Source organism: Lactuca virosa, chromosome 5, assembly GCF_052849685.1.
Source record: "Lactuca virosa cultivar CGN04683 chromosome 5, Lactuca_virosa_CGN04683_v6, whole genome shotgun sequence".
NCBI lineage: Eukaryota > Viridiplantae > Streptophyta > Magnoliopsida > Asterales > Asteraceae > Lactuca > Lactuca virosa.
The window spans coordinates 189,772,429-189,787,532 of NC_136430.1; the positions used below are offsets into that span (position 1 = coordinate 189,772,429).

General features: G+C 39.9%; 1 protein-coding gene across 2 annotated transcripts; it reads left to right on the forward strand.

The window, feature by feature from the left end:
* Window positions 1-863: 863 nt before the first annotated feature.
* LOC145116324 (F-box protein At2g02240-like) lies at window positions 864-2,468 on the forward strand. 2 transcript variants are annotated; one of them, XR_013711996.1, is made up of 3 exons: window positions 864-1,435; window positions 1,589-1,715; window positions 1,962-2,468. XR_013711996.1 is itself a non-coding variant. In XM_079052667.1 (3 exons), the coding sequence occupies exons 1-3, from the start codon at window positions 1,415-1,417 to the stop codon at window positions 2,401-2,403; spliced, it is 564 nt and encodes a 187-aa protein (XP_078908793.1). In that variant the 5' UTR covers window positions 866-1,414; the 3' UTR covers window positions 2,404-2,468. The 2 variants fall into 2 exon arrangements, 1 of the variants encoding a protein (XP_078908793.1); XM_079052667.1 differs by having other exon boundaries at window positions 866-1,435; window positions 1,589-1,689.
* The last annotated feature ends 12,636 nt before the right edge of the window (window positions 2,469-15,104 follow it).

The following is a 15,104-nucleotide window of genomic DNA, read 5'->3' on the forward strand; positions in this document are numbered from 1 at the left end:
AAAAAAGAAAAAAAAAGTAGGTGTTATCCCATGTTATTTGGTGTTGCCTATTTCCACCTTAAGTATTATAACACCAAATTGTAACTAGGATGATGACGTGGACATCTTAGATGTGATAACATGTAATAACATGTTACCCACATTTAGTAGTCTAAAGAGGGTGCTCATGGCCATGGATAGGGTGCATGTGACATGGCCCATGGATCGATGAAGACAACTTATTTGCCATGTGTACTCCAATTTAAAATAATTCAAACTATCTAAAAATAGTTGACCATCTTTTAGTAATTAAATCTTAAAATAGTATGAGATGGTAAATATTTTTTTAGAAATACAACACAATTTCACAACGCCGACATCGCTAAATTCATTCTTTTTAGTGTCTCAAATTATTCTTTAACGTCACTAAATTATAACTTCTTTGTGTTGGTTTAGCGGTAAAGAGTGAGAGGTCATGTGATTAAGTTTCACTAGGAGGCATAAGTGATATTTAGGAAAAAAATAATAAAAAATAATAAAAAAAAATAAAAAAAATAAAAAATAAACTTCTTTCTTTGCATATAAATAATCTTTAAAATCATTAAATTATAACTTCTTTCTGTGATGTAACAACTCGATGAGTCTCGGTCACAATTAAATAAATAAAAAAGTCAACTCCTGAATTAACATATTGCGCAACATGGATTGTATCAGTTATTTGTCCAACCAAGTAAAAACAAAAAGAATTAAGAAACCATATTCTAAGTGCAATTTTCAACTTCTTTCGAAAGAAAAAGCAGTCGGCAGGAAGACTGTGTCAAATGTCCGTCTGTCAAATGGCTGGCCTACAGCTCTCATTTTCCCAGGCTATTTAACAACACCACATTGTAAAAGTTTGAACTTTGAACATATTAAAATCCATTTGATCTAACAAATAATGGAGGCCTTCCTCAAGGAGTTTCAACATCTTGCAATCCGACTTGAAGAGATAAATTTAGCCACCAACACCTTTGATAAAAGCCAACTTATTGGGGACGGTGGATTTGGGAAAGTGTATGAAGGAATACTCTCTAATTTCAAGGGGCAAAGCATGGTTGCTTTTAAGCGTCTAGATCGTAGGTATGGGCAAGGAGATCCTGAGTTCTTGAAAGAGATCCTGATGCTTTCTCGTTACACACATGAACATCTCATCACTCTTCTAGGATTTTGCAACGAGGGTGATGAGAAGATCCTAGTGTACGAGCATGCGTCTCATGGAAGTCTTGATCGCTATTTAAGTAGCACAGCTCTCACATGGAGACAACGTCTCATGATATGTCTTGGGGCCGCAACAAAGAGTTCTCCATGGTGATATAAAAAGCTCCAACAATTTACTCGATGAGAATTGGAATGCCAAAATTTCTGACATGGGACTCTCGAAGGGTTCCATATCCATATGGAAGGCGAAGAGGAAGAGGTAGATTTCTAGCTAGCTTGAACATAATATTTTCTCTTAATATATAGCTGTTGTTATCCTTGTAGAGCCACTGATCATGGTTCTAGGGGTTCAAAGTTGAAAACTCCAGAATTCCCAAACAAGTACTTACACATATATTATTAATTTTGACAGTGGTTTTCTCTTGACAAAGATGGGAAAAAATGTCTTATGCTACCAGCAGCAGTGGCTTTGAAAAGAAAGAAGTGGAGTTGGCAATCTTTACCGGAATCAAGGTTCTTTCTATGTTTTGCATATATGGGTAATAAACGGATAAAAATATATATAGCTGATATTGTTAACAAGGGTCTTGAATTGAGTTAGGATTCGACTAATTTAAAACTTATAGGTTGGTATGCACGTAGGATATTCTAGTGGCTCTAGAATCTAGATCTTCTAGTACCCATTGTGTTTCTCCATTATCAAGAAAATAAAAAATCACCACTTAATTATGATTATGTTGTCCTGTGCTTTTAGCATTTATATTAAACACCGTGTCTTTTTGCAGATTTGAAGAAGTAGCTTTTGATCCTACTTGGAGCTTTGCTATACGCTGCAATACCTCCAATATGCTATCAGCTCAAACATGTTATGGAGCTTACCTTGTTTACAAATTACAAGAAAACCATTCTAGATTTGAGCCTCCTATGAAAGTGTGGATGACAAGTCATTTCTCAGAGACATTATCAATCTCACGATATATCTATTTGATTAGTCCTCAAACCCCAGTTATCAAACGAAAGGTTTATGAAAATACCCACAACCCATTGAATAGATCCAAAATAAAAGGCCTTCCACAACAAAGGAAAGATGGTTGGATGGAGGTACAAATAGATGAACAACTTACACAAACTCCCCAGAGTTTTGGAAAACTGTCAGTCAACTTTGCCCCTAACCAGTCGCTTAAAGGGCTTATTGTGCAAGGTATTGAGTTCAGACCATGTAATTAGAAATGATAGTTGTAAAAGGCTCTCTTATTTAATTATGATTGGTTGCGCATAAAAATATTTGTTCATGTTTTACTTTCTAAATTCTTTCTTTTTTTAATGTCTTCAGAATACGTGTCATAAATTTACCTTTAACCCACAAGGAAAGAGTTTGGTAAACCTAATCCCACTTAGCCTAATCTTTTTATTCATTAATGTGACTCATGTCATTAACTTTAAGAAGAAACCACACTGTATGATCTGAATTGTGAATTGTTGTCAACATGCTATGAATTCGCTACTTTCAAGGAATCAAACAATGTAATAAACCTAGAAATAATCACTCAATAATCGGTGCATGTATTCATGAACAAAAAGAAACCCAAATGCTTTACTAGAATTTCAGTACCGTAGTTCTCTCCAAGTCGGACCTTGGTGAATATCTTGGAGGTTCAACTTGGATAAAAGAATCTGAAAACTGTGGACCATATAATGCATTTGTAAACAACTCTGCAACTTGTCGCTTTGTTGATATATGCTTCGGAAGAACAAAACCAAGTTTATATTGGTCTCTTACCAGATGACAGTCAATACCCAGATGCTTTGTTCTTTCGTGAAATATTGGATTTTCAATAATGTGTATTGCAGCTTTGTTGTCAAACGATAATGCAATAGGAAACTTCATTTTAACCTTCAAATCTCTTATTATGTAACTGATCCATAATATTTCACACACAGTAGCAGCAAGACTCATGTATTCTGCTTCACATGATAAACTTGATACAGTCTTTTGCTTCTTTGTATTCCACGATATTAACGATGATCCAATGAATATACAATGTCTAGTCAATGATCTTCTAGTGTCCCTACAAGTAGCCCAATTAGGGTCACTATAAGTCGTGATTTCTAAATTTTATTAATGTTCCTCAAAAAATTGTTAAGTTTAATCGGTTTGTTTAGTCAAGGGTCACGTAGGTAACTTAACTTGGTTATATGTTGACCGGGTTTTTGGGAAATAATTAGGCAGTAAGGTAGCAGTTGGGTTTGTTTGTTGCTTTTCTTTATCTTCAGCATAGTGAGTGGTCATGGAGTCTTTTGTTTTATTCTGTTTTTGTAAGCCTATAAGGCATATCTTTGATTTATTAAGGCAACCCAAGAAAAGCACCTTCAGTGCACATCGTGAGACTTTAATGTGTGTATGTTTTGTGGGGTCTGAACCAACAAGAAGGCTCTTCTTTTCACAGAAGTGTTAGGTGAAAACGGATTATGTGTGGTGACAAACAACAGTCGGGTGTGGAAGACTTTGGACGTGACCGAACTGGAAGTTGGGTGTCCGGGAAAGGTCAAGAATCGAGATGAAAAAGGCGAAACCGATTAAGAGGGTGATTGTTAGGTTTAATCGGTTTGTTTAGTCAAGGGCCACGTAGGTAACTTAACTTGGTCATATGTTGACCGGGTTTTTGGGAAATAATTAGGTAGTAAGGTAGCACGTGGGTTTGTTTGTTGCTTTTCCTTATCTTCAGCAAAGTGAGTAGTCATGGAGTCTTTTGTTTTATTCTGTGTTTGTAAGCCTATAAGGCATATCTTTGATTTAATTAAGGCAACCCAAGAAAAGCACCTTCAGTGCACATCGTGAGTCTTGAATGTGTGTATGTTTTGTGAGGTCATATCTTTGATTTAATTAAGGCAACGCAATAAAAGCACCTTTAGTGCACATCATGAGTCTTGAATGTGTGTATGTTTTGTGGGGTCTGAACCAACAATTGGTATCAGAGTTTAGGGCTCGTGAAAAGGAACAAGACCGTTTTGACAGTCGACTTTCGAAGGGGAGGAGCCTTCGGGTGCGGGACTGCCATCACAGCGGAGGTCGGGTGGTTGTGTCACACCCCAAACCAAGGATGGCGGAAACGTCTGGGGTGGGAATGACTTCATGTATAGTATCACAACAACGAGTATAGTAGTGCTCGTAGTAAATACAACCATCATAAATATAATGCATAAAGTTACACCATAGTATGAGTTTACATGTTTCAAAAACAATTACATTATGATGACAAAAATGTATTAATTGACGTCTTGCGTCCCATCCTCAAAAGCAGTTGATTACCTGTTTCACTGGTTTCCTGAGAATACAAGTAGTTTTGAAAGAGTGTCAACAATTAAGTTTGTGAGTTCATAAGCTCTTGGATGAAATGTTGGAAAAACCTTTGTTTGTAAATGTAATGAATACTCAAGAAAAATCCAATATTTTCCTTATAAAATGTTATGTAGCCTTAAATCCCAAGACCGAGAGTATGTGCGTATTTTGTACTTATAACGTGTTTGTAATTCTAATGTGTACCCAAGAAAAATCCAATATTTTCCTAATACAAAGTCGTGTAATCTTAAATCCCAAGACTGAGAGTATGCAGTTTTAGATAGATAAAACCCCTTTTTAAAGTAGCATTTTTCCTGTAAACTTGAAATGTTGTTAACTTCCTATGTGAGTCGTTATAACCATACTATAACTAGAATGAACCTGCTACAACGTTTTTCAGACGTCAAGATCATATGACTTGTGTCACCCGTAGACCTGTAGGTCCCACTGTAGCTAGCAGCAAGGTGTGGGGTGTCAATCCCAATATAGATCTATATACAATTATCACGCTCTCCCTACAAGAGATTCTAGTTATAACTTACATGAATTTTTAACCCGTACTCGAAGAGTACAATTGAAGAATTGTCTCACAACTTACGTTAACGAGTTTACGTGTGGTTTGAGTGTAAAACCTTTTTTTTATTTTTGTGGTGGAAATAAATCCCCTTTTTATGTAGTATGTTTGAAAAGTACAATCCATAAACTATACTCCTTATATTTCATCTTGTATGCTTGTAATGATAAAGGACTCTTACAATTCAGTGAGTAATTTCTCTTATTTAAGTGTAACTCAACAGAAAACACATGTAAAATATAAAGTCATCAAGGGTAAACACTTTGCTCAACATGTTACAAAGTGTTATGGAAATTGTAAGTTGTTAACTAGTTTTTAACCTTTCTGTACTCTTTTAGAAAAATCATCTAAAAATCATACAAAGCCGAAAACTAAATCCGTAAACTCTGAGAGTTTAGTAAATGTGTCTAGTTTATTCATAATTTTTATTATGATTTTTAGAAGTTTCTAACTTGTGTGAAAATGCACATATTCACAGACTGGTCCGAATTTGTTTCTGAATTGATAGACAGTTGTATAAAAATCACCATAAATTGTAGAAACATCATATGGAGATGTGCAAGTAGTCATTAGAAAGATATAAACCGGAACTACTTGCATATAAAACAGTGTTGAAAGATATTAAGTTTAAGATCGTCAAAACAGTCTGTGAATGGGACTCAACATTTCTGATGAAAGATGTTGTTTGAGTTTAGTTAAGTTTTTGGTGTATTAACTTGTATTCCCCCCCTTAAAACTAGAAGAAAACATGAAAATGTAGGGGTATGAAGTCACCTTAAGTAGTTTTCTGAGATGGAAGATGAAGAAAGGAGGTTTCAAAGTCAAGAACACTTGGTACAAGCTTGGAGAGTTGAAGAATCTAAGAACAAATATGGCGACATTTGTTATGAGAGATTCATAATTTGAGTGCAGGAGTGAAGAATGTTCAATGTAGGATGAGATTACTTACTGAATGTGGGTGAGAAGCTCAAGGTCAGCCTTGGAGTCTCAAGTTCTTAGAGAGGGAAAGTGAGAGAGAAGTGTTTGCCTTTTGGTGAGAGAGTGAGTAAAGTGGAAGGGAGATGGGGGTTTCTAGCTTTTGATCAGGTTACCAGTTGGAGGAGAGGTGTGAGAGAAAAAATAATTGACTAGATATGGATGAATAGTGAATGAGGGTTGTCTTATGTGGGTATGGGGGTTAGCTTGTGTCACACTTTATGGAAAGTCAACACTCTAACACAATATCTCACCCAATAGATATTGTTCTTAAGTTAAGATTTCCCCCAAAATGTGATTTAAAATATGAATATATAGGGTCTTAAAAGCCAAAATATGAGTTTTGGAGAGTTTAAGTCATGAAAATACAAGTCTGGGGAAATTTCCGGAGTCAAAATCACTCAAAATCACTAAAAAGTCCGAAATGGTTGAAAATACGGAGTGAGGCTCGGATTTGTGAGGGTTCCGAAGTCAAAGTCACAATTCCGGAGCCAAAGGTGGAAATTCCGAAGTCATTTCTACGATTCTGGAGCGGGTCCGCAGCTACCGGAGTGGATCCAAGGCTTCCGAGATGCGAGGCTGTCCGGGCGAACTCCTCCTGTCATATGCGAGATGGTCCGAAGCAAGGCATTCTGGAGCCACTTTCCAGAGTGAGTGGGTTCCGAAGCTGAGGGAGGTGCGAAATTGTTCGGTTCCGGATCAAGAGGGTTTCGGACCAAGAGGGTCCTTTTGGTTTTTCTCCTTCGATTTTGGGCTGTTTTTAACAAAGGAAAGGATTGGGTTGGTACAGATGTTTATAAAAGTTTGAGAGAGATATGAGAAAGATTTGGGAGAGATTTTGGATAGAGAGAGATATTTAGGAGAGATTTGGGATAGAGAGAGATATTTGGGAGAGAGAGAGAGAGATAGAGTGGGAGAGATATAGATAGATTTTGTTGGGGGGCCTTTATTAGTGTTTTTCTTCATAGTGCAAGGACTGTAGGCTTCGTTAAGCCTTGTTATGAGTGTTATATGCCCCCGAAGGGTACTTAAATGTGTCTTATCGAGTTGTCGCATCACTTACTCCTTTTAGAATTTTAGATTTTCTGAACATTGAAACACTCTAAGCGATACTTTATATTAAGATAGTGAGTTGTACTAAGTAAGCATAATGTAAACCCTAACATGTGAAGGTTAATTGAGTTGACCGGTTTGACTTGTTGACTTTATTTGACTTTGACTTTACCAGAAATTTACGGTTGTCACATCATCCCCCTGTTAGATAGAATTTCGTCCCGAAATTAGCGTTTTGACTGGGACTTCACGCGTTTGGGAAGAGGTTTGGGTATTTTTGTTTCATCTGATCTTCGCATTCCTAGGTGAACTCATGTCCTCGTTTAGCGTTCCAATGGACCTTCACTATAGGGATGCGACTCTGTTTTGTTCTCTTGATCTCTCGATCCATGATTTCTACCGGTTCTTCTACGAAGTGGAGACTCTGGTTGACCTCGATTTCCTCGAGTGGGATCACAAGAGTCTTGTCAGACATACACTTCTTTAAATTTGACACGTGGAAGGTCGGGTGTAGGTTGCTAAGTTCTTGGTGTAGCCGAGGTTTGTATGCCACCGGTCCAATCCTGTCAAGGATTTCGAAAGGCCCGATGTACCTTGGATATAGAGATGCGTTGTTTAGCAAAACTTATCGCTCCATTCCATGGCGAGACCTTCAGTAGCACCTGATCCCCAACCTGGAATTCCAAGGGTTTGCGTCGCTTATCGGCGTAGCTCTTTTGTCGATCTCGAGATGATTTCAGTCTTTCTCGAATTTGTACGATCTTTTTCGTAGTCTCCCTTATGATTTCAGGGCCAGTGAGGGTGCTGTTAGGGACTTGCCCTTTTGCTAACTATGTATCTCCCACTTCAGCCCAACATAGTGGTGATCTGCACTTGCGGCCGTAAAGAGCTTCGAATGGCGCGACCTTGATGCTAGTATGATAGCTATTGTTGTATGAGAATTCAATAAGTGGTAAGTGGGTATCCCACGCTTTACCGAAGTCAATAACACAAGCTCTTAGCATATCTTCCAAGGTTTGAATAGTTCTTTCGCTCTGCCCGTCGGTTTGTGGATGGTAGGCCGTACTAATGTCTAGCCTGGTCCTTAGAGCTTTCTCTAAGGACTGCCAGAACCGTGAAGTGAATATACTATCTCTATCATAGATAATGGATATCGGCACACCCTGAAGTAGTACAATCTCTTTGATGTACGTCCTAGTCAATTTTTTCATCTTGTCAGTCTCCTTTATTAACAGGAAGTGTGCGGATTTGGTCAATCTATCGACGATTACCCAAATGGCATCAAAACCACCCGTTGTCTTAGGCAGTTTGGTTATGAAGTCCATGGTTATTCGTTCCCACTTCCATTCGGGTATCGCATGTTGCTGTAGTAGACCCGAAGGCTTTTGGTACTCTACCTTTACTTTGGCGCAAGTCAGACACTTGCTCACGTAGGTAGCGATCTCGGCTTTCATGTTCGACCACTAGTAGAGTTTCTTTAGGTCCAGGTACATCTTGTACGAACCGGGATGTACGGAGTATCGAGTTTTGTGTGCTTCGTTCAGGACAACGTCCCTGAACCCACCGAATTTCGGTGTCGAAATTCGGTTCATGAGATAACGAGCTTCGTCTTCCTTGACTTCTAGATTCTTATCCATTCCTCTCAATGCCTCACCTGTCACATTCTCAGGCTTTAAAGCTTCCAGCTGGGCCTCTTTGATTTGCATGGACAGGTGCGAATGGATTGTCATGGTTAATGAATTTAGTCGGCGACCCGAGTATTCTTTTCGACTTAAGGCGTCAGCTACCATGTTGGTCTTACCTGGGTGATAACGAATCTCACAATCGTAACCATTCAATAATTCTACCCATCGTCTCTGCCTCATATTGAGCTCTTTTTGATTGAGGATGTGCTGAAGGCTTTTGTGATCGGTAAAGATAGTACACTTTGTTCCGTAAAGGTAGTGCCTCCAGATCTTTAGGGCGAATACTACTGCTCCCAATTCGAGGTCATGTGTGGTGTAATTGACCTCGTACGCTTTTAATTGCCTCGATGCGTAGGCAATGACCTTTCCTCGTTGCATTAACACACATCCAAGTCCCTGGTTTGATGCGTCGCAGTAGACCACAAAGTCTTCGGTTCCCTCTGGAAAGGATAAAATCGGGGCGCTGCACAGGGCCTGTTTTAATGTTTGGAAGGTGGTTTCTTGTTTCTCTCCCCAGCTGAAAGTTACACTCTTTTGGGTTAGGGTGGTAAGTGGTTTGGCAATCTTGGAGAAGTTTTGGATGAACCTCCGGTAGTAGCCAGCGAGGCCTAAGAATTGGCGGATTTCTGTAGGCGTCTTTTGTGCTGACCAGTTCTCGATCTCCTTGATCTTGGAGGGATCCACGTGTATCCCTTTCTCGCTAACCACATGACCGAGGAAGTCCACTTCTCGGATCCAAAATTCACAGTTCCAAAATTTTGCATATAACTTATCCGCCCTTAGTGTCTCCAGTACCCATCGTAGATGTTGGATATACTCTTCCTTGCTCCTTGAATATACCAGAATGTCGTCTATGAATACAATCACAAACTTGTCTAGGTAAGGCCGGCACACCCGGTTCATCAGATCCATGAACACTGCGGGTGCGTTTGTTAACCCAAAGGGCATTACTACAAACTCGTAGTGACCGTATCGAGTTTTGAACGCCGTTTTAGGAACATCCTCCTCCTAAACCCGTAGTTGATGGTATCCCGACCTCAGATCGATCTTTGAGAAGTAAGATGCTCCTTGGAGTTGGTCAAATAGGTCGTCGATTCGGGTTAGAGGGTATCGGTTTTTGATGGTAAGCTTATTGAGCTCGCTGTAGTCGATGCACATGCGAAACGATCCATCCTTCTTTTTCACAAAGAGAACTGGTGCTCCCCAAGGCAAGAAGCTGGGTCTATTGAACCTTTTTCTCAGCAGTTCGTTTAGTTGGCTGGATAGTTCTTACATCTCGGTTGACGCTAGACGGTAGGGCGCTTTGGCTACGGGGGTAGCTCCAGGGATTAGGTCGATTCGGAATTCGACTTGTCGTGCGGGTGGAACTCCAGGAAGGTCTTCTGGGAATACGTCGGGGAAGTTACAGACCTCCGGAATGTCCTTGACGTTCTTCACCTCTTGTTTCTTATCCACTATGTGGGCTAAGAAGGCGTGGTATTCCTTGCGGAGATACTTTTGGGATTTGGCGCAAGAGATGATTTGTAGGTTTGCACTAGGTTTGTCGCCGTAGACGACAAGATTTTCGCCACTCGGCAGATTAAGGCGTACGACCCTTTCGTAACACAAAATGTCAGCATGATTTGAGCTTAACCAATCCATGCCAATGATGATGTCAAAACTTTTTATTGATACCGGCAATAGATCGATTTTGAATGAGTGATTTTCTAGAGTGAGGGTACACCCTGAGTATATGTCGTTAGTGATTTCTGTCTTTCCATTTGCCATTTTCTACAACGTATGTATCTTTTAGTGTTTGGGGATTTTGTTTTAAAAGTTGTTTGAATTTGTGGCTAACGAAACTCCTCTCCGCTCCACTATCGATTAATATGCATGCATATAAGTTATTGAGGAGAAACGTACCGGTAACCACCGTGGGATCCTCCCTTGCTTCTCCTTGCCCTAAGGCCAAGACCCTTCCGACACCGCCAGTGTTTGCGTTTCTAGCTTTCGGGCAGTCCCTCTTGTAGTGCCCAGTTTCCCCGTAGTCATAACAGGCTCGTCTTGCTCCGACGTTGGCGGCCGGGTTGGCTTGTTGGGCAGACGCCCTGCAGAAACGGACGGTATGTCCCTTTTTGTTACAACTGTTGCAGTGCATTTCACGACAAGGATTGTTGTGGTGAAAGTTTCACTTGCTGCACTTGGGAAGGGTTCCAACATATTGTCTCAGTGGTGCTGGAGTGGAAGGAGTGGTGGCAGCATGGATGGTAAAAGTTTGTTGCCTCTTGGCGGGGTCCTGCGCCGGTTGCTTCTTTTTATTGTTCCAAAACATCCTCTTGTTGCTCCCTCCTTTTGCTTGATCGGAGGTGGTTGTCACAGTGACATGGCTGGCCCGATGATCAATGAGTTGTTATGCCAACTCCTTGGCACTGTCGAAGGTAGTTGGCCATGAGGCCAACACGCTATTCTGAATCTGAGGAAATAGTCCCCGGAGGTATCGCTCCACCTTCTTGTTTTCTGGAGTGACCATCGTTGGGCAGAGGAGTGCTAGATCATTGAATCGGGCAGCGTAAGCTGCAAGGTCAGAGCCCGTCATCTTGAGACTCCACAGTTCTTGCTCTAATTTTTGCACTTCACCCCTTGGGCAATACTCCTCCAGCATCATAGTTTTCAAGTCTTCCTAGCTTATCGAATTAGCCACGGCGAGTTTCAGTGATTTTACGTAGCCGTTCCAACAAGTAAAGGCCCTGCCGATGAAAGTGCAAGCTGAGAATTTAACTTTGCTTGCTTCGGGGCACACACAGATCTCGAAGACGGATTCGGTCTTCTCGAACCACTGCATCAAAGAGATGACGCCCCCGCTTCCATTAAAATGATCGGGTTTGCCATTAGTGAAGTCCTTATAAGAACATTCTCTCGAATGCCCTTGGCTATCTCCTTGAGTGGAGTTATTAGTACCGCTCCCTGTCCTCCTGGCACCGTCAGTGCTGATTTGGGACATAGCAGCTACTACTGCGGCCGTAACCGCAACCTGGAACATAACATGATCATACTGGGGAGGCGGCGGTGGTGGATTTGTTTGTGTTCTGCCAGTGCGTCTAGCAGACCTACAAGGTGGCATCTTTCTGTCATAAAACTTTAAAGACGAAATGAGTATAAGTCTTTTAGTAATGGTTATTAGTCGGGTGTCGTAAAACTAGGTTATTAGTGTTCAAGTATAGTATTTCCGGATTTTTCAAATGTTGCAAACAATTCATAGTAGAAGTCTATATGGATAAACTTATGAATTTAGTAGTAATGAATCAAATGAACTCTTGTAATCTTTGTTCCATGCCTGATCTACTAATAAGACCACTCAATGTATACTAATTGTGTGTAACTAAGGTTCAATAGACCGTCGAACCTAATGAGTCTGCCCTGAGCCCACAACCAAACAAGGAACATGATTCAAGGCGGACTCACCATTTCTAAGTCGATCGCCTCTTAATTACATATAACCTTGAGGTATAAATTAAATAATCTCAGAGCTACCATAAGAAAATCGTTTGTAATGTTGTGTTATGCAATCTGAGGTGAACTCCCAATAAAATAAAATGCATGCCAATTTTCATTGATATAATTTAGTACATGTTTTTAGGAAAATTTGACCTTATAGAAGGTCTACATTATATCAACGTAACGGAAAATTTTGGCAGCACATAGACCCTTTGACTAGTGTACTCACTTAGACGCAGGGTCAAAACTACTTGCAGGAAAGAGTAGCCCCAACACATACTCGTAAACCTAATTTATAACAAAATGTGAGTAGTGCAAGCACTACTCGAGGCGGGTGGTATCAGGTGGTCCCTTGCGGGCCTTGAGACGAGATCGAGGCTCCCTGTAGCTCCGCAATTCGGTGTTCGACCGCGATCACTCTCTCCTGGAGAGCCGCATGGTACTCCCGTACCTCCGCCCGAGTGGTGGTAAGGTCCTCGATGAGTTGGTCCATTGGATAGCAGTCTCTTTCCATGTCCCTAGTACGTGCATCGGCGACTTCAGCAACATCGTTGAGATCCTGAACACGATCTGCCATTTCCCTATTCTGGTCTCCCAAGTTCGTGATTTGCTCGATCACGACTGGGAGGGCTCTGCCAGCCGGTCCCCCTATTCTGGTCTCCCAAGTTCGTAGTAACCCCGTTGATCGCAAAATGGTGATCGTTGTCATTGCTGACGGCTCCATCTCTCGATCACTGTTGCCCAACGGGGCTCAGGCCCGTTGTATCCAAAACAGTTTGCAGGCACCCTGGCGATGTAAGGAGGGTTGATGAATTCCTCCTCTGGCTCTTCCTCTTCTTCTTCGTCCTCCAATTCATCTTCTTCTTCATCCTCCAATTCTTCTTCTTCTTCGTCCTCTTCGGGGTCTTCTTCGGGCTCCTCCTCGAATACTTCCTCGGGATCCTCTTCCGGTTCTGCTTCCAACCCACCACCGTTCCCCTGGTTCGGAAAGTAGGGGTCTCCGGGTAAATGAAATCCTTCCATGTCGTCTGTACGAGAATAGGGGTGTAAGAAGCACATAATGAATCTAGAAATATTGTGCTTAAGCATCATAAAATACTCCTATAGTATTTTAACGGTTGTGTTTGATTATTAACGTGTTTCTTGTATGGGTGTTGGTATGTTGTTAGACTTGTTGTCCACTATGATTATTCCCCGACATATACTAGTCACTTCTCGGATGAATAAAGGTGATCAGACTATATTCCTCCCAGACTTGATTGCATATCCCAAGGTATAATCACATTGCACAACTCCTCTATTTTTAACTTTCGTTTTTTCCTTTGACGTGACACTATACTGGTATGCATGTATGTACTTATACTTTTTCATAAAAATAACGTTTTTATTATTTTTAAAAGTATATTTGTAGGGAAAAGCATTTAAATCAGAGAATCTTAGTCCCATTGTGTTTATAGTTTGTATATCTTATGTGGTTTGATATACTATGTTCACTTATAAACAATGCTCTAATACCAATCTGTGACACCCCCAAACCAAGGATGGCGGAAACGTCCGGGGGTGGGAATGACTTCATGTATAGTATCACAACAACGAGTATAATAGTGCACGTAGTAAATACAACCACATAAATACAATTGATAAAGTTACACCATAGTATGAGTTTACATGTTTCAAAAACAATTACATTATGATGACAAAAATGTATTAATTGACGTCTTGCGTCCCATCCTCAAAAGCAGTTGATTACCTGTTCACTGGTTTCCTGAGAATACAAGTAGTTTTGAAAGAGTGTCAACAATTAAGTTGGTGAGTTCATAAGCATTTGGATGAATTAATGGTTGAAAAACCTTTGTTTGTAAATGTAATGAATACTCAAGAAAAATCCAATATTTTCCTTATAAAATGTTATGTAGTCTTAAATCCCAAGACCGAGAGTATGTGCGTATTTTGTACTTATAACGTGTTTGTAATTGTAATGTGTACCCAAGAAAAATCCAATATTTTCCTCACACAAAGTCGTGTAGTCTTAAATCCCATGACTGAGAGTATGCAGTTTTAGATAGATAAAACCCCTGTTTAAAGTAGCATTTTTCCCGTAAACTTGAAATGTTGTTAACTTCCTATGTGAGTCGTTATAACCATACTATAACTAGAATGAACCTGCTACAATGTTTTTCAGACGTCAAGATCCTATGACTTTTGTCACCCGTAGACCTGTAGGTCCCACTATAGGTAGCAGCAAGGTGTGGGGGTGTCAATCCCAATATAATCTATATATAGTTATCACGCTCTCTCTACAAGAGATTCTGGTTATAACTGACAGGAATTTTTAACCCGTACTCTAAGAGTACAATTGAAGAATTGTCTCACAACTTACGTTAACGAGTTTACGTGTGGTTTGAGTGTAAAAACTTTGTTTTCTTTGTGTGGTGGAAATAAATCCCCTTTTTATGTAGTATGTTTGAAAAGTACAATCCATAAACTATACTCCTTATATTTCATCTTGTATGCTTGTAATGATAAAGGACTCTTATAATTCAGTGAGTAATTTCTGTTGTTCAAGTGTAACTCAACAGAAAACACATGTAAAATATAAAGTCATCATGGATAAACACTTTGCTCAACTTGTTACAAAGTGTTATGGAAATTGTAAGTTGTTAACTAGTTTTTAACCTTTCTATACTCTTTTAGAAAAATCATAGAAAAATCATACGAAGACGAAAACTAAATCCGTAAACTCTGAGTGTTTAGTAAATGTGCCTAGTTTATTCATAATTTTTATTAAGATTTTTAGAAGTCTCTAACTTGTGTGAAAATGCTCATA

Excerpts from the sequence above, each read along its gene's own strand:
- LOC145116324 (XM_079052667.1), top strand. The coding sequence starts at position 1,415 with ATGGAAGGCGAAGAGGAAGAG. Across the intron at positions 1,436-1,588 it reads TGGAAGGCGAAGAGGAAGAG|TGGTTTTCTCTTGACAAAGA; the intron begins GTAGATTTCTAG and ends TAATTTTGACAG. Across the intron at positions 1,690-1,961 it reads CAATCTTTACCGGAATCAAG|ATTTGAAGAAGTAGCTTTTG; the intron begins GTTCTTTCTATG and ends GTCTTTTTGCAG.